This window comes from Austrofundulus limnaeus, unplaced genomic scaffold (assembly GCF_001266775.1).
Source record: "Austrofundulus limnaeus strain Quisiro unplaced genomic scaffold, Austrofundulus_limnaeus-1.0 Scaffold144, whole genome shotgun sequence".
In the NCBI taxonomy this organism is placed as follows: domain Eukaryota; kingdom Metazoa; phylum Chordata; class Actinopteri; order Cyprinodontiformes; family Rivulidae; genus Austrofundulus; species Austrofundulus limnaeus.
In genome coordinates, this window is record NW_013952546.1 from 356,000 (window position 1) to 380,879 (window position 24,880).

Here is a 24,880-nt window from a genome sequence, read left to right on the forward strand (position 1 = left end):
GTTAGATGGTTCACAGTTGGCAAACTGTGATTGGTTGTAAGCATGTCACATGATGTTATATCATTGGCTGCTCTGCGCTGACGCGCCAGCCACAGCTTGGCAGACTTCCTGACTGACTTCTGCTCTGTTGTTGCTCAGATTAAATCATTTGACGACCATACACGCAGACTTTCTGTGCATTTATTCCAACGTGTTTCTGCATTCTTGGTAAATCGTGCCACCGCAAACCCCATGCTGTTTTAAAAGATAGTTTATTGTCATTTCAGCGCCTAAATTCCATGGGAATATGTGACCCTTCATATCGACATGAGGATTGAGTCAAATTTGGTGAAAATGACCTCATTACATTTTCAGATTCCTGCTTTAAAAGTTACATTTTGATGCCTGGATCATCCTGATATCATCAGCTTATCCAGAGATATGACTTAATTTGTCTTCTTGGTTGTGACAATACATTCCTGTTTGGTCTGAATTCTAATTTTACGTAAATTTATTGAGTAATTTTTTACGTTAATGTAATGAATAAACCTCAAATATTATTTGTATATTTACATTTCCCAGTTGGAAAGATACAAAAACATTGTTAGCTCAGAGGGAAAAATTCAAAATCAGAATTTTTGTTGCTACTGCTCAAAAAATGCTTCAAAAATGTTTTTTTAGGATCATATTTCAGACAGTTCATTCAAATGATTCATTGATAAGGCATTAATTAATTATATTTTGACAAAATGCAACTCTTGCAAATGGTTGAATCAAAACCCAATATCTGTCTCTTTCTCCACATCCCACTTTTGGACTTAATCCTCGTTTCGATGTGACGGGTCACGTTTATATTTTTATTTCGTCTATTATGTGTGTTTTGGTAGTTCATTGTTCTCCATGCATTTAAAAAAAATCAAATTAACAATTTAGTGAAATTTTTTGAGGACCCCCAAGATACCTCTGATGGACCCCAGTTTGAGAACCTCTGGTTTAGTCTGACCTAAGTCAGGTCAAAATAATCAAAAAGTGCTGTTCATGTAAACAATCATTTTTTGTTCAAAGAGTTGTTATTGCTGTGAAATAAAATTTAGCCTCTGATGCAGCTTGACTTGATGAACCTTTACAAATGAGAGGGGGAGTGGCAGCAGTTAAGATCACTCAAATATATACTGTAGTAAGAAAACCAAACCTATAAGATGTGTGCTGCGTCTGCTTCAGTGTGTAAAAATACCTCGTGAGCAGATGTGGATGGATCGATACTCATTAGGAAGCTTTTATTGGATCTAAAGTAATGTAATATGTCAATCACCAGACTCAGCTTTGCTCTACACACACACACACACACACACACACACACACACACACACACACACACACACACACACACACACACACGATCAAAAATAAGATTATTTCCTGAATGTTGATTCAGTTCTTATTTACTTTTTGTTTTATCTTTGTTTCACTTTTAGTTTTTGTCAGTGTGTGCAAACTTTTATCTGCCTGGTAAAAGTTACATAATAAACAATCAGAGGGTTTATTGATATTCCTGTCTCGCTTTTTCTCTAACCACAAACTGACCAGTTTTAGTTCTCAGACCATTGTAGCACAATGTATTTCATTAAGATGGTCAGTTTTGTAGCTAAGTGTAGTCTGTTTAAATGGGTTTGTTAGAAGAAAGGTCAAATATTTGAATTCCTTTTAGAAACACTTTCAGTTAAGTCATGTTAACTTAAGAAGCAGAGCAAAGCTTTAAAAAAAACTTGTTTTTTTCTGTTGCTTTAATTTAAGGTCTAATGACTTTTTATGTAATCTAGCAAACTGGTCCAGAGAGCTCCACAAGAATCCAGTGCCAAAGGAATCCATGCAAAGGAGAAATTATGAAAATGCTCAGTGACCTAAATTTCCTAGCTGCTATGTCAAGCTGCTCAACACAAGACTTCATGACAAGGCATAAAAAAATAAATGAATTTCACTTTGAAACGATTCTTTGGCATTTGATTAGCCACGCAGTACGCAGATGGGTTGAATGTTCACTGAGTCACAGAAGAGATGCGAATCACAACGTGAAGCCAAAACGAGCGTCACTTTAAAGACAACTTGTTCTGTTACCAGCGTCTGTGTCGTCGTTCAGACAAAACTCTTAATCATGACGGACGAGAAAAATATCAATAAATGTCATCCATGACAAACTGTTGCACCAAAACACAAATCAGTTTATTTTGTTTATCAATTAAAGATTAATCATTTTAAAGCTAACATAGCTTTGGATGAAGAAATTAAAGCTTAAATGTGCTTATTTTTTTCTTGTGTAAAAGAAAAAAATCACTTCTCTGGACCACAGATGTAGTAAATCACATCTCTGTGTGAAAGCCAGTTGTTTCTCTTTCTGACGGTTACATCTGGATAAATATTGCAGAGAGCTGGTTGACAGGTTGGACCAACGCTAACGAGTTTCTTCTCATCGTTGGAGCGCTCAGTTCTTGGTAAACGGTTTCTCCGAAGTGATGAGAGGATGTGGTTGGAACCACACTCTCATAGTATCAACCATAGTAGTTAGCAGGTACCTTACTCTTGGTGACTTCAGGATCTGTGTATTTCTGTAGTGAAGAGACACAACCTCATGGAAGGTTTAATAGCGTGACATTTTGACCTGTGTATTCCCCAAAGTTGTGTTTTATCTCTCTCTGCACTCTCCAGTCTACATCTTGTACGTCACTTTCTTTATTGAACAAATGTTTAAGAACTAGACACTGTAACATTTGTTATTCTACATTATGAACGTTTGTTTGTTTTGACTAAAGTTAAAAACTTGATCTTTATCTCTGTTACAGCCTCTATATTTGTGAGGTAAATAAAAGCTCCATTATGTTGATTTTTGCCTTTTGTAATTCATAAAAAGTTCTGACATTTTGGATTAAAGATAGTTTTTCGACGATTGACCAAGTTGCATAATCAAGTAAGTTAAAGTCAGCAAAGTGGTGTTAATAATGAACCATTTTTGTAGTTCCAGCCTTGAGTCTTCTGAGATTTAAGGAGATAATTAAATTTTAATTTTTTTAAGAAAGTTTCAGAGTGGAAAAATCTCAAAATGCCCTCTTTGTTTTTGAGTAAATATCCAAAACAACCTTCTGAAAGCAGTGATGTCACAGTGCCACCTCTAATCTAACCTTGGACATGAGAGCGTCTCCTTGTTGTCGTGTTTACATTTTGAACTCAGCGTACAAGTTTTGTGCACAAGCGCCACACCTTTTTTTTTTTTTTGCTCTTGTGTTTCTGTGACATTCCAGTGCCACACAGACCTGGCACACTTACAACAGTTTTTGGATCAGTTTGGATGTTCCTATGTAAACGACAAATTGACAAATACAATCATTTTTTTTGAAAAGCAGTTCTGTTTTGAACAAGGCCACAGTTTCTATAAACTGACTTCAAAGATTTTAAGGAAGACATTTAAAATAATACTTTAGTGCTGGTATCCTGATACTAGGAAGGATTGACCATTCAATACCTGTGTTACACAGATTTGTGTCTACCCTGTCCATTACGGTCTCTATACTTATTGATCAACCCAGTTGAATACGAAGCTTTGTAGTTGCATAGCAATGTGAAATGAGCTGATGCATCATTTGAACCACTTTTAGTGATTAGATTGTGGAGACAAAGGGCATCCCAGTGTCTTTTAAACAAACTATGCCAGTGTTTCCCCATCTGGTTCTTTGAGGCATAATGTCCGACGTGTTTCAAACATATCTCTGCTCTAAAGTGTGCCTCGAGGAGCTCAAGTATCTGGCTGTCTTGTTCACAAGTGATGGTGGGATAGAACAGATGTATCGACGGATCGGGGCCTCGTCCTCAGTAATGAGGGCGTTGCTTCAGTCAGCTGTGGTGAAGAGAGTTGAGTTGATAGGCACTCCAAATTTCAAACAAGTCGTTTAACTAAATCATTACATAAAAACCACAGCATATTCAAATTACACCAACTGCTGGGGCTTTTAGCTACCACATTTACTGGTTTCATAAAATGAATTTGGAACCGTATTGTAAGTGGGTGGTCAGTGACATAAGCAGTGAAGACCCAGTGGTTACAGCTTTCTTCTCACCTAATGTCTCACTTCAGAGCCTGTCAAACAAATAGGATCTCTCAGTTGCTTTGTTAGCTTTTTTTCACAGCTCTGCTAGGAGATGAAAACTTGTGACATCACCCTGTTAAAAGGGAAAACAGTGTGCTAATGATGGTGAATCAACAGTGCTGAAAGTCCAGACAAGTTCTCCACAGGCGTATCCAAGCTGTATCAAATTATTATGTCAGGTCAAGGTATGTCTGAAGCATTAAACTGCTTCTGTTATCACATCAATGTGATGTCTTAAATTTAGTCATTTAAAAATGTTTAGAAACAGTATTTATCAGTTGTGACTCAAAGACAAAGACTGAGTTAGTTTTTCAAATGTTAAGTACTGAATGAAACAACTCTTCAGTTAAGGTTAATAGATTTTCTGTGTGAATTAAAGCAGCAGGTATGAATCCATGTTTGATTAATGTGTGTGACGGCAAAGTTTTATTTTTTAGGCTCAGTCCTGTATTATGGTAGCCTGGTAAAAACCAGACCCTTGTTCTTCACTTTTCTTCATACAAGGGTCTGGACTCGCGGCTATAGAGAAGCGATTCTTGCAGGAGGCGTGGCCTCTGCTGAAGTTTAAAATGATTGGATCGGTTGGCTGCGACGTGTGTGCCAGCTCCACTGTGACGGAGGCTAAGCTAAGAAGCTAACTGGAAATAGTGTGCTGTAAACAACCCTACTGAGAGGAGAGAAGTACCGATCCGAATGAGACTGTAAATGAGAGCTGCTGCTTTGTCAGACAAATTTAATTTAATTTGGAAGCCTTATCAACACGGACTGGCTTCATTCACTTCCTCCACTGCAGTATGCTAAACTAGCTAGCAGAGACTGCGCAGAAAATCGACGTTCTGTTCTCTGATTGGCCCGGACAAAAATTATGAAGAAATCCGCGTCTAGAAATCCCAGACAGAGCAGTGAAGGGAAACTACAATTTAGAGGAGCTGTGTAGGAAGGCAAGGCCCAGGCTTAAGGGCTCGACACACGGGAGGCGACGTCGCTCGCTCTCCATTCATTTCCTATGGAGCCTGTGTGGTGAGGCGACAATCRSTBGCCCTCCTCCAGCTAAGCGACCGGCGAAAATAGKGCRTGTGAAATTTCGTGCTCGTACACGTAGACGTGCACACGCTAACTTGCGACGCGACGTATGAAAGTTGAAAAATGTTCAACTTTTGTCGCTGTCGCTTAGCGTACAACCAATCAGCGAGGGTTTCATTGACTGACCAATGAGAGGAGAGTATGCTACACACTGCAGTTAGCTAACACTTTCACCAAGTGATTACTAAAAAGCTTTGTGGGACTTTATTGGCACCAGGGTGAAGTTTATGGTAAGTTTTTCCTAAAACTGTATCTTGATGTGTGTTTGTTTTTCAGTATCATTAGCATCGCAAGATTTGTTTAGTTTACACGTCCGTAATGCACACCCGCCTTCAGAGTCAAGAACCAATCAAAYTTTGTGAAGACAAGCGACCTGAGAGCGCGATTCACAAAGCTGCGATCGCTATCGCGTCCCGTGTGTCGGGTTTCACCCTGGCTGCCATGACAGCCGTTAATCGCTGTAGTTTGTCGCTGCCCGTGTGTCGAGCCCTTTAGGGCTGCAGGATAACAGGAACACCGGCGATGTGTGATAACAGTGCTTAATAGTGCGATGTCGATATGACTTGCGATAAATGAAAAAATTATTAAAAATGCAGTGTTGATGTCTTTCTGCTCTGGGCTTAGAACAAAAAAAAAAAACAACTAACACTTCATTTCAATTATAACATGACAGAGTGGTTATGATTTGATGTGGCATCTCCGGTCCACTTTGTTCACCAGACTGATGCTGACAAAATACATTAATACAAACAGAGCCAAACATTTTTTACAGTTTATGCATTTTTTGCGATATGCTTATTGCACAGGCTGTTATTGCGATGACGATAAATTTGCGATATATTGTGCAGCCCTAGCCAGGCTACTATGATAATCAATCATATATATTTCATTTAAAAACATCCTCACAGCATATTAAACTGATTGGTATATTTAAACCACATAATGGTGGGAAGAAAAAAGTAAACTCTTTGTGTTACTGAAGGTTTTGTCCCATTTTTACTTCTTTTGCCAGAGATAGACAGCTTTTTCAAGGATTATCGCCACAGTTTCTAGGTTTATGGTCGAGCCTTATCAGTTGGTTTCTTCTTTTCTGTTTGTTTAATCAGCTATAAACTTTACTTGATCCTGATTGGTTTATAGATTTGGTTTTGTGGAGCAGGTTCATCAGTTTTTGGTTGGCTGCTTTTTCATTTGGGACCAAATAGAAACCTCTAACAAAGCTCCCAGTTCCTAGTGGCCTGTGTCTGGTGAAACACAAGTGCTACACACAGAAGTGCTTCACAGTTGCTGTTTAAAAGCTCTTCCTTTGTGCTTCGAAATTTCTTCCACACAGCAGTCATGCTGACAGTTTTCTGCCAAAACTCTTCAGGGAAGCTGTTATTATGGAGCAGCTGATGTAAAACAGCAGAAACCGAGAGCTGAGCTGTACTCGGTGAAAAAATCTAATAATAGCTTGATCTGAACTCTGATTCAATACTTAAAGACATGCCTAGTAATTGTTAATTTTATCCTTCATACAATACTAATAAGATCTACTTTAACCATTATTAACTCGTGAGGAAGCATCCTTTGATTCTGTTTAAACAGCCCGTTTGCTGATTGCATGCATCAACCCAGGTAATGTTAAAAACCTTGTCAGTGCTGGATTGAAACTGCCTGCAGTTGGCAGCTAATGAAACATGTTAATTATACTTGTGACTTGTGCAAAGCACAAAGTCTGTCAGTGTCTGAAATGGTTTTATAATGTACGTCTCCTCAGATACCGAGCTGCACCAAGACTCTGCACTTTACTTTTATTAGTCTGATGATCGTTGTGCTTTATGGTGCCTCTGCTGAAAACTGCAGCGAAACAGCACAACTCAAGGCTTAGAAGTTGTGCAATTAAAAATAAAATAGAAGCATATTCTCACTTAAAATCAATTGTGGGCTGGTTGTAACAGCTTTATGATTTTGTTGTTTAAAAACGGACACATTGCGATAAATCTGTTTTATTAAACGTGAAAATTAAAATTTTTAAATTTGATTAGTCAAAAACCTTTGATTTTGTTTTTGATTTGTTATAAAATAACTTCTTCTTTTCATTAATGTTATGTCAGATAATGGGAAAACAAACCAAAATTGTTCCTTAGATTTGAAAGTAAAAATCAGTCATATATTTGTTAATTTTAGTAATTGTATGCAGATAAGAAGTGAAGCTAAAATAAACCTCACAGCAGTGGCCTACCTTCTGCTTTTGTTGACTAATGAATTAATATTGTATTCCTGCAGTTACGGAAACCACCCTGTTCTTTAGTTTGATTACTTTTTTACTTGGCGTTACTTGTACTAACATCTAACATCCTTTTAAATGGTTATTATTCAGATCTGAAGGCTGCCAGGGCTTCAACTGAAGCTGGTGCCAAACGGGACAAAAATATTTATAATTCCTGATCGTCTGTAAACAGTCTGCCACTAATGTTCAGTACACTCTTCACTGTAGTAAAACATTGTTTACACTGATGTTAACTCTGAAGAGAGACTGTAAAGTGACATAAAATAAATCATGTTTATGTCTAATGGCATGTGCTTTATAAATCAAACAACCCATATATATTGAAATTCAACTAAGTCTTTGCAGTTCAGTTGTTTTCATTATTCCCTTAACCCTGATAAAGTTTTTATTTTTATTGTCTCATTTAATATTTGAGAACATGAAAGCCTTTTATTTAATATGTGAACTAGAAAGAAATAAAAAGATGTTTTGGTTTAACTGAGAAAAGTTTTAAAATAAATCTGGTAAAAACTTACTCTGTGACGTCAAATCTGTCCTTGACACGTTTGTTTCTGGTTACATGTTACTGTTCGTACCTTACAACAATGCAGAAGAACAGCTCGTACAAGAATTTAACTCATTTTGTCACATGGTTATTGTTATTCCTTTGCATCCAACCAGCTGGGAGACCCCCCCTAAGATCTCAGACCGTACGGCAGTCAGATGTCAGTTCGATGACGAGCTTATCAAAGATTTATCACCTGATAAATGGCAATTGTGCAAATGCATGGGGTCAAAAATAACATACAGTTTAAACAACACAAGAGGAAACGGATTATAAATGATGGCTTTCTCTTGTTTAGAGTTAATTTTAAATGTTTTCTCTTTTGAGATTAACAGAGATAGGAGGGAGCTTTCATTTAGATGTTTTTATTTGTCTAGCCTTAAGTTGATGGTATTTTTTCACATGAATTAACTCTCATTGTGGTACAGAGCAGCAGCTGGGCCTACAGGTCTAAACTCCTCTGGGGTTTGACATTAGTGCAGCTGGAGGAAAGTTACAACAAATCTTTAAGGTTTATTTGAATTAAGTGACAAACTCCACACAGACCACGCCTGAAGGGTGGCGTAATAAAAACAAGAAGCTGTGACAGTGTGACCAACCTGAACTGTTTTAAGACACAATGAAACACATAAATACTTTGAATTGGATTGATATTAAAAGTTTAATCAGCTGTAGACATATCTACATCCAAAAATTATTATCTGAAAGTTTAGTAAAAATCTGTATGGTGCACAAGAGATTTTGCTAACTAAAAAACTCGTCCAGACATGGAAGAAAACATAATTTATTACCTTTTGGATGCAGATGATAAATAGTGACTCACAATTAGCAATAATCATGCAGCTCTACATGTGCAACACATCCCTTTAACCCTGACTTTATTGAGCTGAGTCATTTGAGCAAGGAAAACTTTACAGCAGAAATTAAACACATTATGTTGTAAAACACACACGTAGGTATTAGATTCATTAAGTCATTTTTATGCTTTTCAAGTTTTTTTGTTATTACATGCAACTCAAGTTTTTAAGTAAATTTATTTCCTGTCAGATTTTTAGATTTTCGTTTGTAAAAAGTTACATGTTTACATTGTAAAGCTCTACTCATTGAATCCACTGTAGTTTTCATGCCAGGTCACTAGGTGGCGCTGTTATTTCTGCATGTCAACAACATGCATAGACACTTCATTCTCAACCAATAAAAGCCATGCATGAATCTTTATTTGGACTGAGGATGAGGTTGTGTTACTCCTACACGTTAAAAAGCGTGAGCAGCACAAACATACTGCTGTCCACCAATGTTACTGTTGTTCATCTACTCGCCCAGAAAAACTCTTAACTTCAGCTGCCCAAAGTACACGTGTGACTTCATGTTGTCTGTCGTTAGAGCTGGGCGGTATGACCCAAATTTTATATCACGGTATTTTCAACAGTTACACCGGTTTCACGGTATTTGATGGTATTTTTTTCCATCACAGCTCAGCTGAAAATAAAATGTACAAATGTTGCTTATTGACTTTTTTCTTTTACTCTACCTCTGTGTGTGTTTCCCTCCTCTTGTACGTCTTTTCTTCTTTGCCTGGTTGTAGACAGTAATCATGCATTTTGGTCCGATCGTGAAGGGTTGAGAAAAAAATCATTATCGGGTCCATCGTTGCGTGTTAATAAAACTTAACAGGCCGACTCACCTTGCACACCAGTCAACTCAGCTCTACTACAAAACTACTTCCTTTTCACAATAGAAGCACATTAAAGTTCACATGCATTAACGTCTCCATTGTAACGTCGTGCGTTAAATCTAACCGTGCACGTCACTGAAGATGTATTTACTACATTCAGCGATGGTAAAAACGGGATGTTTTTTTAACTTCAGTCAATATAAGCACCTGAAACACCACCTGCCGCCAGTGACTCTAACAAGCTGCTCCAACAATAACATTAGCATGCTTCTGCACATAATGGTGCTGCGAGGAAAAGTGTCCCCCAGGAAACAGTTCACTGGCAGCTGCGACAAAATGTTCCGAACGTATTCAGGCTACTTAAATCTGTATGTTTGGTATTCAGAAAACTCATATCATAACAAAAATTTAAACTGGTTTTCGGTACAAAACTGTATACTGCCCAGCACTATCTGCCATTTCCCTTGAAATGGAAACGACGCTAAGACCTGGTTTCAAAAAGCTTTGGTATCAGAGAAAACAACTACTGCTGTCATGTGCATGAACAGCCGAAATATAACTAAAATGCTATGGGCCTCAGGAGATAATTAGTGGCTACACTAATTAGTACAGCTACTTTACTATGTTTCATTATAAACCAATTATCATGGGTCTGGCTGTTTTTGTTATTATTATTATTATTATTTATTTTTTTATTTTAACATACTGATGTCAATCCTGTTCTGGACTGAAAAGCTAACGTAGGGTGCAGAATAATTTCTATTACTTTGTGCCAGTGAAATATGTAGAACAGTAAAGAACGAGTCTCGTGACGTCCTCGTAGGGTTCATAAGCGCTCATCGAGCCAGAAAAAAAAGTGGTTTTCACTCCATTAGGGGATTCAAATTCCCTTTGGAATCTGTCGGCAGTTTGACACATTCAGTCTGTGCTTTTCAGTCATTCAGCACACTCTGTTACTAAACATACAGGGCAGTAGTAATCAAAAACACAAAAGTGATGTAATTTCTTCTGTTCAGGTGAGTCTGATGAGATTGCTAATAGCATTATTATAAAACTTTAAGAAAGCCTCTAACATTTGATTTTGTTCTGCTGAGGTTTTCTTCTCTGAACTGAAACAAAAAAAATTAACCATAAAGGGTTATGAGAACCAGAAAGTGTCATCGCAAAACTTTGTACTGAGAAACACAAACGGTGTCTATAAAAATGTATTTCACTTGTTTTGAATAGAATGGTCTTTCTGTTTATTGTGTTTCTGACATTTACCATAAGAAACTGTTGTTCTGGGTGTCTGTGTGTTCGACGTTTGTTGATCATCGCCTTCGACAGAACAAGTACTCACTGGTGTTCTTGGCTAATCAAATGAAATTTTCTTTTCAGGTCGTAACAAATGATACTCATCCTGTGGAATGTTGGTACTCCACCAGTGAAACTGCTTCGGTTTATTGTTCGTTTGGTCTCGCTGCCAGTAAAGGAATATAAATCCTTAAACATCACAAGTCCTGGGTTTTGCTGAAACTCAAACGGTCATGTTGTAAAACGAGATCAAACTCCTGATTGAATCTGCTCTGTCACTAAGACTTACTCGGATTTAAAGCTTTAAACTTTAAGAAGTAATATCTTAGAGTTCAGGTGGAAGAAAATATATTGTTGAACTTTAAGGAAGAACAGATGAATAGATAAGTAATGTTTGTGTTTGGGAGACTGTGTACCCATTGAAACAACTATCTGATGAAACTATAAATGGACTGTCTGATTGGTATTTAAAAACAAAATATCAGTACAAATATGGACCAAGGAACTGTTTACACTTCAGCTACCTGACCGAAAATAATTTGCAGGTTGAGAAAAACGTTTTCACTCGTGATGTGTTTCGGCAGGGAAGGGTGTGTGCAGTATTGTTTTCTTTTTTTAGAGAAGGAAATCCTGAAGTCGGCTTCAAACTTGGCAATAAAGAAAGAACCAGTTGTGTGTAAACGCTCTCATTCTTTAAGGACCATCTGCAGTCGTGCTTTTAGAATTAAGTTCCTCTTTTTGTTGTTTTTGTTGTAAACCAGGTAAAGAAAAGAGTTTGCCTGATTTGCTCCTTTTCTGAAAGGAACAAGATTTTTATTACGGTGTTAAACTTTGAGTCTTTGTTTTGCGTGACTTCAGCAGATTATCTAACAATACGCATTAATAGATTAATTTGGCGACATTATGTTACTTGTGTTTATTTTTACAAGAGCTGACTGACAGTTTTCCATAATATCGTTAAGGTTTATTATTTCTGTTGCTCACAGTTGATGTTTTTGCTTTTCAAAAAAGACTCTCTAAGCCTCCCTGGCTTACTCTCTCCTCTGCAAATACTCAGCTAATTTTACTGTTATTTTACAAAGAAGAAGTAGACACATGATATAACGCAGCATAGCAGATCCCTGTGTTCCTCTAACAGGAACTGCTGAGCAGTGTTTATGTCCTGAGATCACAGGAGAAACAGTAAGCAGAGTTGTCAAATTTATAATTGTCAACATTGTCAGCAGAAAAGGTTGAGTGTCCAGAAAAGGGCAAAAAATGAACATTTTCCATGAGTTGGAGTATGAACATCTGAGTCTGATTAAACACGAATCTGTAAAGGGATTGAGCACTTCATTAAACTGCCTCAAGACAATTCAGATTAAATATTTCTACTGAAGTGCAACTTAAGCTATTTTTATCCCAGGATCATAGATAATAAATTCCCTCTGTCTAAACCTTTCCTAATATTAGCTGGCACCTGATAGGATAGCAGTTTGGCAAAATGTGCAGAACAGGTTTCAACAATCCACAGCGTAAGATGGTGTTGCTGTGCTAAAAAAAACAACCACCTCAGAGTGTGTTTGCTGTAGATGGCTGGATTTGAGTGGGCGATACTCTCCTGAGGGATATTCCCTGTTCGAGCTCCATAATAAGCAGCGACAGCTACCTTAAGTCACCCAGAGCTTCTGCTCAGAAAATTCAGGAACAAAAAGGGACCAGAGATAAAGGCCTTACATGCAACGCACCGCATCGCAGCAGGCAGCGTGTTTTTATTGTTCTGGAAAAGATCTGCTTCAATTTGCCTGTTTTGTTTTGACAGCTTCACCTATTTGTTTTATCCTCAGTTCCACTGAAAGTTAAACAATAATGTGAGCAAAAACTGTTTGATTACTTTTTCTACAAAGAAATTTGAAGAGAAAAATGGTAGCAAAAAGACGAGACTAAATGGATGGTGATTATCGCTGTGTTCTTCTTTTATGTGATAAAATTACAGTAGAAAGGAAAATGGGGTGGATCTGAGCAGGCTTATAATGTTGGAGGTGGTTCTGCAGGCTTGATCCAAAAGAGTTCTTGTAAAGGGAAAGTGGATGTGGTTCCAGTCAGGAGGGCATCATCTCTGTAAATCACAGGATCTCTATAATATCCTGTCATCTCTGCCTCTGCTTGTTTTCTTATGGTGTAACTTCTTATCTCTGCGGCATCATTTTTTAGCTGTTATTTTAAGAGATGGCCTAACAGTAAGTTACTTTGTGCAGCTTCCGTCTCCTCTGGAGCCTGCATTCTGAAAAGTGGTGATAATAAATTCATAGTGACAGTCTTTTTTGATAGAAAAACTTGCCTAATTTACAAGAGTTAAGTGAAAATACATAGTTAAAACAGTAAAATAATGTGAAACTGAGCTGTTAAAGATAAAAGAAGCAGAACACTAGCTTAAAGCCAAACATTTCAAAATCCTAGCTTAAAGTAGCAAAAGGCTTGTTAAATCTAAAATTAGCAAAGGCTATCTAAAAGTAGAAAAACGCTAGCTACAAGTAGCATAAAAATTCTTAACAAAACAAGTAACCACACCCTAATGAAGACCCGTATTTTTACAGCGTTTTTCTGTTTCTTTACAGGATGGGCGACAGCGTAAAGAAAGAAAGAAGACCGTGTCATTCAGCAGCATGCCCACGGAGAAGAAGATCAGCCGTGCCAGCGACTGCATCAGCGCAATGGTTGATGGCACTGAGCTGAAAAAAGTGCGATCCAACTCCCGTGTTTATCACCGGTACTTTCTCCTCGATGCTGACATGCAGTCTTTAAGGTGGGAGCCAACAAAGAAGGAATCTGAAAAGGCAAAAATTGACGTGAAGTCCATCAAAGAAGTTCGGACGGGCAAAAATACAGACACTTTTAGAACTAACGGCACCTATGATCAGATATCTGAGGACTGTGCTTTTTCAGTCATCTTTGGAGAGAATTATGAATCCCTGGACTTGGTGGCAAACACAGCAGATGTAGCCAACATTTGGGTAACAGGACTGAGGTACCTGATCTCCTACGGTAAACACACCTTAAACATGATCGAGAGCAGTCAGAACAACTTGCGCTCGTCTTGGCTAAGTGACTTCTTTGATGAGGAAGATGAGAACAACAGCAAACAAATAGCAATATGTGCTGCTGTGCAGCTTATTAAGAAGCTAAACTCTGGACTTAAAAACATGAAAATAGAACTAAAGTTCAAAGAGCTTCACAAAGCTAAGGACAAAATCTGTTCCGATGTGACAAAAGAGGAGTTTATTGAAGTTTTTCATGATCTTTGCACCAGACCAGAAATTTATTTTCTCTTTGTTCAGTTCTCCAGTAACAAAGAATTTCTTGATAGCAAGGACTTGATGATATTTCTGGAGGCCGAGCAAGGAATGGCACAAGTGAGTGAAAACACCAGCTTAGACATCATTCAGAAGTATGAGCCGTCCAAAGAGGGGCAGCTCAAGGGTTGGCTTTCCCTCGACGGGTTCTCCAACTATCTCATGTCTCCAGAGTGCCACATATTTGACCCTGAGCAAAAATCAGTTTGTCAAGACATGAACCAGCCTGTGACTCACTACTACATCAACGCATCCCACAACACATACCTGATAGAGGATCAGTTTCGAGGTCCGTCTGATGTGACGGGCTACATTCGTGCCCTTAAGATGGGTTGTCGTTGTGTAGAGTTGGACGTCTGGGACGGACCTGATAATGAACCTGTTATTTATACCGGCCATACAATGACCTCGCAGATCGTCTTTAGAAGTGTCATTGACGTCATCAACAAGTATGCCTTTGTTGCTTCAGAGTTTCCACTGATACTGTGTTTAGAAAACCATTGCTCCTTAAAGCAGCAGAAAGTCATGTTTCAGCACCTGAAGAAGATCCTTGGAGACAAGATCCACGTGGATCCCCCCAAACCAGAGGACTGTTACCTCCCTTCCCCCTCTGAGCTGAAGGGAAAGATCCTCCTGAAGGGGAAGAAATTGGACACAACCTGCACCTCCTCAGAAGGCGAGGTGACTGATGAGGACGAGGGGGCCGAGATGTCCCAAAGGATGAGCATTGATTCTACAGAACAACAGACCACCATGCACAAAAAATTCCAGCTGCTTAAGGACCTTTCTGATCTGGTGACGTTATGCAAGTCTGTGGAGTTCAAAGACTTTCCAACATCCTTCCAGAACCAGAAGCCCTGGGAGCTCTGCTCGTTCAACGAGGTGTTTGCCACTCGCTGTGCCTGTGACTTCCCCGGTGACTTTGTTAACTACAACAAGAAGTTCCTTGCAAGGGTTTATCCAAGTCCAATGCGGATTGACTCCAGCAACATGAATCCACAAGATTTCTGGAAGTGCGGCTGCCAGATTGTAGCAATGAACTACCAGACTCCCGGCCTGATGATGGACTTAAACATCGGTTGGTTCCGTCAGAATGGCAACTGTGGCTATGTGCTTCGTCCAGCCATCATGAGGGAGCAGGTCTCTTATTTCAGTGCCAACACAAAAGATTCAGTGCCTGGTGTTTCTCCTCAGCTACTGCACATCAAAATAATTAGTGGGCAAAATTTCCCCAAACCCAAAGGCTCAGGTGCCAAAGGAGACGTGCTGGACCCCTACGTGTACGTGGAAATACACGGTATTCCTGCCGACTGCGCCGAACAGAGGACTAAAACGGTCCACCAAAACGGGGACAACCCTCTGTTTGACGAGAGCTTTGAGTTTCAGATCAACCTCCCCGAGCTCGCCATGGTGCGCTTTGTGGTACTCGATGACGACTACATCGGCGACGAATTTATTGGCCAGTACACGATCCCCTTCGAGTGTCTGCAGCCTGGTTTCCGCCACGTGCCTCTGCAGTCCCTGACAGGAGAAGTTCTGCCACATACTTTGTTGTTTGTCCATGTAGCCATAACCAACCGAAGAGGAGGTGGAAAACCACACAAACGGGGACTGTCAGTACGAAAAGGCAAAAAGAGCAGAGAGTACGCCAGTATGAGACTTCTACAGATTAAGACTGTTGATGACGTATTTAAAACAGCCCTGCTGCCGCTGAGGGAAGCAACTGACCTCAGAGAAAACATGCAGGTAAGACACTAAACTATCTACCAATTAATTAACTTATCATCCTGCTGAGCTCAGGTGAGTGTAAACATTTGAATACAAATGTTACAGATTTGAAGTAAAACTCAAACACTGGCACTTTAGGACCACATGTCCCCCAACGTTTTAAACTGATTCAGAGTAACTTGATGTTTCCTTTAAATTCATGTCTTTATCCTGTTGTATTTGTTGAGTTTTATTTGTCAGGAACAGTAAAATCCTCAACATAAAACCCAAAATTTGTTTTCTCTTTTGACACAAACAGTGCAACAAAAAACAAAGAATAAAGTTGGGTACAAATTAGAGATGCACGATATATTGGCATTAATATCAGTATTGGCCAATATTAGTCATTTTTTAGAATATTGGTATCGATAAACTGGGCCGATATTAACGTCCGATATTGATTTCCAACTTTTTATCTTTGTGTTTCTGTTTTGGGAGAGGAGTTGTTTGGCTGAGCAGCATCTGTTTGATCATGATAGTGATGCTGTGCAGCCAGGAATAACTGAAGTAGAGCCATGTCAGAGGTCTGGTTGTTTATTCACAGTATCAAAAAAGACACAAGTGTGTTTGTGTAATATCGGTAAACATCGGTTATCGGGCATAGCAGCAATAATTGTATCTATCGGCTGAAATGTTCATATCGGTGCATCCCTAGTACAAATATGTGATCAAAACTCCTTGTTGGAATTTAGTCATCAATCTTGACTCAGTTTTGAGTATTTAAAACCGATAACTTTACAATTTTAAACCCTCATTTTAATAAACGTTTGGATAAATTGGAAAAAGTTCAGATCACAAAAGAAACTACACACCTACATCATATTTGTAATCTTTTACATAACGTACACTTATAACACTAAGAGGAAAATAAAACCGTAGCTCATAGCACATCGGTTGGCATCACATTGTTTCTTCAGGCCTTGCATTAGGGTTTATTTTGGTACTCCTGTTTATATTGCCGTCTTTGTGACATAACAAGCTTGTAGCCTTGAGACTATAACAAATCGTGATCGCACAGTCACAGTTTGTCCCTACGGTTGTTTATGTTGGGTTTAAATTTGTCCTTTCACAGGAAGTTTAGGATTTGTGGGTGCATGTTTCATTTCCACTCGATGCTTGTGTCAGTTCACAAAGGATGGAGTGCTTGTGAGCAGCTAACATGTGCCAAAATGAAAGTTCTCACAGGCAAAGACGGCTTCCAGCCACTTCCTGTGTGAGCGAGCTGATCTCTGGAGGTCTAGTTATACGTTTTTGCTGCTCACTGATCATTTCAGGTAGTAAGGATAAGACATTTCTGTATCTTTTTGTGGACTTGTGTATCCTGTTTTGCTTGGTATTGTTGTATAAACCAGTTGACCTTCATGTGAGCGTATCTGTAATGTCTCCCCTCTCTGCAGAATGCCATAGTGTCCTTTAAAGAGCTCTGCGGCCTTTCAGCGGTGGCGAACCTGAAGCAGTGCATCTTGGCTCTTTCCCCGCGGCTGACAGGACCTGACAACAGCCCCCTGCTGGTGTTTAACCTCAATGACCAGTACCCCAACCTGGAGCCCCAGGGCCCGCTGCCGGAGGTCCTGAAGAAGGTCATCAGCACCTATGAGATGGTGAGATTGAGTTTTGTTGTTGTTCTTTCTGCAGGCATCAGCTCACAGAAAATGCCTAACCACACCACGTTGTTTATAAAGCACTTAAAAACCAGAACGCTGCATATCAAAGTGCTGTACAGTAAAATAAACATGATAAAACACAGTCCTCTCACATTAGATTGAAGGCTGCAGAGTAAGTGTGTTTTTAAAACAACATTTAAAAACAAAGTGAGGAAGCCTGCCTAACACACCGTGACAAACCCTTCCAGTTTGGGACCTGGAACAGAAAACGCTCCAGCAGCTCTGAGCTCGCTGGCGTCCCATTAAAACCATCTGATCTGCTGACCTCAGAGCACGGAGGTACAGCTGCAGCAGTGAGATCAATCTCTCATTATGACTGTTTGTTCATGTGCCATCTTTCCAATAAATAAATCGATTCACCCCAGAAAACTAGCTCTGACTTCGATTAGATCAATACCGTGACTTTACTTAATGTAACAGTGACACGCAGAGACGGTTAGGTAAGAGGGCCGGAACTCTGTTAAGTAATTAAATCAATGTTCACAAGTTATGCAACTAAGGTTATTCCACAAAATCATTTCATCTAAAACATCATATTCTGGTTTTTAATGCTAGCAGGTTCTAGCTTTAGCAGCCATTGGTTACCCTTCATCCCCTTCAGTTTAGAATAGGGATGCATGAGAACTTATTTTAAGAACCGATACCGATAACCGATAACTTTCTCCTTCTAATGGCCGATAACCGATAAAAACCGATAACCTGCCAGGAGATGAGACGAGTCAAAATGGGTAGGATCATAACATAAATTAACAAGACCAAAGAAAATGACACTGTCAGTTATACTATTAGAAATAAACTCTTGGCAAACAAACATTTCTTAAAATATATCAAACAAAACAATTTCTCAAATGGCCATTTTTAAAAAAAAGGCACATTAATGGTAAAAAAACCTTTAACACTGATCTCAGATTTAAACTTGTACAAAGAGAAAAAGTCGTTCCACAAGTTCAAAACAGATAATGCACAAACACAGGTTAGATTCAAAGTACATTTGTTTTTATTATTATTAATATATTATAAACAGTGCTTCTTGTGAATTCATTACAACCACATCATACTTACAGGCAGACACACACAGAGAGGCAGCAGCTCAGCAGGGTAAACTGTGGCCAACAAGGAGATAAAAGTTTTGGTTTTTAGCGAGGGTGAACGGCTGCTTGTCATCATTTCCATCGTTAAATTGCTTGAGATCTGCGTCCTCTCTGCCAATATGTTTGGATTTGTCAAAAGCCTCAGAAATGATTTAAGTCCCGATGAGTTCTTGAGTGCTAGCTTGTTGTTGTTAGCATTTTAGCAGAACGGACTTTGTGCTGCGTTCAGGAGGTAACAGACTTTACATGTTCTCAGATTGGGAGTAGTTGTTCCGACCTTTTTATGTTTATAATTATAAAGTTTGTGTGTAACATACAGTGTTAATTGGTAAAATAATATTAATAATTCTTAAAATAACTGATTATTTTTCAGCACGGAGTATTCTAATTATTTTTCTAGTGAGAAAGTAGTTTTTTCCGACGCAACTTGAACGTTGCTCAGGTCGTGCCGGATGGGAAGCGGCTAAGGAGCACACTCACCACCGCGCTGGCAAACATGAACATATATTATCAATTCTGTTTGTTATGATATCGGACCGATAAGTATGATGTCAGAATTCCCTGATATCAGGCCGATAACTATCGTGCACCCCTAGTTTAGAATCTAGATTATAATTTGCATGATCCAGTCACATCTTTGATCCTCTCTGGTTTCAGCTTCCATCACAAACTGTTTACAAGTTAAATTCGAAGCGGAGTACCACCAGTGAAGGGATGAAACCACTGTATTCAGTTTCAGTGGCAGTTAGCTCACATGGAGATGAGTGGCTAACAAAATATTCATACGTAGAAAAACATGTTAAAAAGGTAAACAAACATAACTAATGAGCCACCGGTCAGTGCTAGTTCAGTTTGTTTTAATTAGTAGCTAAGACCTGTACTGTACTTTTTACATGCAGAATTGTATCATTAAGCTAACATCAGCCAGGAATAGGAGTATTTGAGTCTTTGTTACATGCAAGTAATTACGATAATGGAAGTAACCATAGCACTTAAGGGTAGTTTTTATTGTACCAATCCAGCACCGTCTACCCATTTGTCTGCCACCAAGACAGCAATTTCTTCTCCCATCATGAAGGTAATCACAGCATGTAAGACAGCTTTTAGTGCTGCGACTGCAGCTGCAGAGTGACATTAACAACTACAGCCACTTACTCATTACTGCTCACAGAAGAACACGCTGATTCACTTGTCGGGTTTGTGCAACTGTCCGTCCCAAACGCAGCAACTAAAACAGAGCAGATGAGTTTTGGTTTGTCGAGGACAGGTGGGGCCTCTTTGCACAACACAAAGTTACACATTTATTTATTTTTTTCTGCACACAGAGTCAATTTAAGAAATTCTGTTTTCCACCCTCTGCTAAGAAGAAGTCAGGTCTAAACTCGAGGTGCTTTGTGCAACAGAGCTACTCCTTATTGTTACTAAATGAGAAGTAAATGGTGTAATGTGTGGTGGACCGTTTGGAGTTGTGGGTTAACTCAGGTTCAGAGGTGTTTAATTACACCTGAGTTCAATAAGTTTACATGTTTCCCTGTCATTGAGCTTCAGTCCTGAACAGATCTGTCACAAGGCTACAGCTTTAATCAGAGGTTTAAATGGACCTGAAGTGAATCATTTAGAGTTTGGACAGACTGGGCTCAGTGTTTTCACAGCACAACAAGGTCAGCACGCTTTCCTTCAGCTCATCTCAGCTGGGAGACTCGTAAACAGAAACACTTCTGCTTTTTATGTTATTATCAGTGCAAGTTGTTCCTGCTGCACACAGCCGTCATCTGTTCTTTAAAACAAGCCTTTGTTTTTATGCACATCTAAACCACCGGCAGTTTCTGCAGAGTCTTAGTCGTGAAAAAATATCGCATTTAAATCTCAATTTTAGAAGATGTATTCTGTTTTAGGACCTAAAATCTGTGAGTCACGTCATAACTTTGTACATTAAGAGGATTTCAGATGTTATGCTTTAACAAAACTATCAGTCCCATCCTGCAGCCAATCTGTTGGAAGGAGTTTTCATTTGAGACGTTCTGGTTGCTCTGCACCGAAAACTGTTTTTATTTTAAATGATTTGGTTCTCATTACAATGAAATTTATTTTACTGGTGTAGGTTTTAAAGTTGAATAATAATGGCCCCTTAAAGCTCTTAAATTTAACGACTACAGCTTGTAGAAACCCTGCCCTCAGTCCATAGCTAACTTACAGAAACTGGTTCAACTTTTTTCCCTCTTCCTGGGTGAGAGGGGAAGGGCTGCGGCAGCAGGGTTGTGACAGATCCTGCAGAAGACAAACTATGTAAGTTATGCTTGATGAGACATGCACAGTTCTCCTATGAAGCAATGATGAATCTTGTGAAACAGGGACCACCGAGCTGTACTCAGTCGTGAGGAATAACGAAGCATCGAAGCAAAAAAAAAAAACCTTCAGATAACTCAAATTTTTTCATCTTTATATATTTAAAAAGCTGCAAACACTAAACCAAAGTTAAAATCAGCAGCATTTCAATCTAAATATCTCAGACGGATCACTGCAGAGGAAGATCCAGATGTTTGCAGCAGCACGTTTATTCAAACAACAGTTTGGTTTCCCTCTCAGTTCAACAGGAGTCTGTTTATCTGCTCCTTGACATATTTAAAAAAAGGAAATTCAAACTGCTTAAACTCGTGCTTTCTGTTTATTGTTGTTAAAACGGATTAAATAAGAGCAGCATGTGGCTGCAGAGCCACTGGTTGTGGAGGAAAACAGCAAAATGTTTAGATTTGTTTCAGAGTTTGTGTATGTGTGGAAGATGTTGTGAGAGTTCTGACAGTCTGCACTCAAACAGCCAAACATTTGCACCAAAGCAGCTAAACTTAGCATCGTTCAAAGCTGCGCCGTCACAGATAACCTGCTAATTATCTGCTGCTAAGTGACATGTTTATGGTTTCATCAGATGACCCCGATAATCAGTGGCTTCTTCTAAAGCCAAGTGGAGGGACGGCCCTTTTTTTATCCCCCACCCTTTAAAAATGAAACTAAGTCACTGCTGGAGGAAAACACAACCTCTAATAAAAACCACAATTGCTTCCGGTTGATTTTCTCTAATTTTAGTTTTCAAAATAAGCATTTAGTGACCTCGCCCTCAGTCATCCCTGTAATAACTGCTTCTTTTTCCAGCCCTTCCTGGAGACATCACCACTTCCTGTTTTATTGTGGAATGCAGCTCCTGCTGATCTTTGGGAGTAAAAAACAAAAGCAACACATTAAAATATTTGTTTTCTCTCAGGTGATCCAGACCAGCAAGACCCTGCTGGAGAGCTCTGAGGGCGTGTATGAGAGGATTCAACAAACTCAGAGAGCAGGTAAAACACACAAAGATGTTTCCTCACACCGTCATCATCCAGCCACTCAGCACCAAGTTCCTCTAAACATGAACCAGACTCACATCTGATTGTTCATGACTCCACATGCAGGTCATGAACACGTTCTGTAACCTCTGATCGTTGCCACACCGATTTCCGTTCAGTTTGACAGGAAGTCTGATAAAATCACAAAAAGGAGAATTAATTATTAGCTTGACGTTACAAATATAAAACATTAGGCTGAATGGTTGGACTGGTCACCCTTCAACCAGGGAGTCAGAGGTTGCCATTATTGTCCCAGAAGTTTCACAACAAAATGAAAGTTTTGGCTGTTTTGACACAAAGCAACCCGTCAAAATAAAAGCCCCAACACATGGCTGTTTAGTGTAATAACTTATGGTTTAGTAGTTTAGTCCGTAGATATACCACGTTGGTTTAATTAGCCTCCTACATCGCAGGACCTGCAGTGTGACACACATACGTGACCCATCATATCAAAATGAGGATTAAGTCAAATTAGGTCAAAATGACCTCATTACATTTTCAGATTCTTGGCTTTAAAAGCTACATTTTGATACCTGGATCATCCTGATATCATGAGTAAACCCATTTAAATGAGTTAATTTTGTCTTGTAGGTTACGATAACACAAATATTCAGTCTTAATCTTAATTTTATGTCATTTTAATGAGGAGTTTTTTATGTCCTTATAAAGAGGAAACCTGAAATTATATTTGAATATTGAGCTTTCCCAGCTGAAAAGAAACAAAACTTTGCTAGCTCACAGGGAAAATCTCAAATTTTAAGGCGTTTTTTTCCTCAAAATCAGTTTTTTTGTTGCTACTGCTCAAAGAAGTGCTTCATCATTTTGTTTTATGATTATATTTCAGACACTTCATTCAAATGATACATTGAAAAGGCTTATAATCATTGTGTTTTGACAAAATGCAAATTTTCAAACTTATTCGAAACACTATATTTGCCTATTTCTCCTTATACCACTTTAGGACTTAATCCTCGTTTCGATGTGATGAGTCACATGATGATGATGATGATGATGATGCTCAGAACTGAAATTATAACTTACAGCTCAGACTTCCTGTCTAGAATAAATTTAAAATCTGAACTGAACATGGACAGTAGCTTCTTGTGTGTGCTCGATTAGCTCTGTGTGTGTGTGTGTGTATGTTCGATTAGCTCTGTGTGTGTGTGTGTGTGTGTTCGATTAGCTCTGTGGGGATTAGCCTGAGTTACAACCACAGAAACTTTAGCTCATTATCTGTAAGTAAGTCTGTGTGCTGGCTGAGGCAGCTATCTTAAAATGACTCAAAATAAAAATAAAAATTCATTAATTACTTTCTGAGAACTTTATTAAACGTCCGGTGGTTCAAGAGAGATTTTACTAACAGGCAGTGTTGACTGAATCAACTGATGTCAGAGTTTTAAAGAAAGATCTTGTGCAGTCTGTAGCCCTCAGAGTCTTTGTTAGGGATGATGCTCAGCTACCACAGCATGTTGTATATCTGGGTCTGTAACTCTTCAAAACATCCAGACAGAGCAGTTTGAACCTTTTTGTTGAAGAAACAAAACCCCACGAAGAACAGTCCGATGTTTGGTTCTGATCCGTCCTCCGGGTTCTTTAGGTTTGTGTTTTTGGTCCTTGTCCTGTTTGAGGACACTTGACCTGCTCAGACCAAACCTGACACTGAGCAGATCGTCTGGAGGTTTCACTGCACCCTGCACAGACTCAGGTGGTCCCTTGTAAGTCCAGGGTTCTGGTTTTTGTCATTTGGTTCTGTGAACAGCTGAGGGGACTTCTCAGTTTTGTTTTTTTTTGATTCTTACAAGGACATTTCACTCTTAGTGATTCATGTCTTCTGTCTGAGACAGACTGGTGTGATCCGACACTGATGACCTTTGACCCTGGAGTTCTGGTTCAGTTCTGTTGTCTCTGTCTCTCTAACTTGTCATCTGTTGTCCTCTTGTGGACGTGTGCAGAGAGGCTTACAGTCGTAAAGAAGCAAACAGACGACTTTAAACAACAGAACCCACGTTGTTTCATCCAGGCTGTTTGAGCCCAGCATCTGTGAAGGTTTGTGTGCACGCCGTGTGGTTTTACAGAAACTGGGTCAGCTCAGACCTGAGTCCCTCCTAAAGACAGCAGACTGTTTGAGCAACAACAACTGTTAAAGTGGTGAATAATCCATCACATTAGCTCCGACAGGCCCTGATGAAACTAAAACACAGTCAGGTGTTACCAGGAGGCTGACACACGACAGGATGTCCCCACAAATACTGATCTGTGCAGAAAATAAAACTGCAGGTTTGATTTCAGCAGAAACCTTCTGGTTGTCTCAGCTGCTGAAACATAAGCTTTATGTTCTTTATGTGGGAAATAAGGACTTGTTGTGGAACTCTGTGCTGTAAATAAATTAAAGACAGTAAATATGTGTGGCAGCTGCACCGCGTCTTATTTCACCTACAAGGTCGCCTTGTTTTTTAAACGTGTTACCTCCACTCCTGTTTGTGTCCCACTCTCACCTCCTGCACTCGTTTCCCAGCTGCTCCGAGATAAAGCTAAAGATAAGTTTATTACAGAAAGAAAAGTAGTTTTCATCAGTTCTCCATCTGCACACAGCAGATCATTCTACCTCCACTCCTGTTTATTAGTCTACATCATGTTGTTATGTAAACATTTGGAACAATATATATA

General features: G+C 39.1%; 1 protein-coding gene across 1 annotated transcript in view; it reads left to right on the top strand.

Annotated features, from left to right (window-relative positions):
- The window catches only part of plcl2 (phospholipase C like 2), a gene marked incomplete in the record, with an annotated part of 47,830 nt that overhangs the window by 14,878 nt on the left and 8,072 nt on the right, over positions 1-24,880 (top strand). The window contains 3 exon segments of the mRNA XM_014016386.1: positions 13,580-16,060; positions 17,479-17,682; positions 22,093-22,168. Of these exon segments, the coding sequence (XP_013871840.1) occupies positions 13,580-16,060; positions 17,479-17,682; positions 22,093-22,168 (2,761 nt within the window).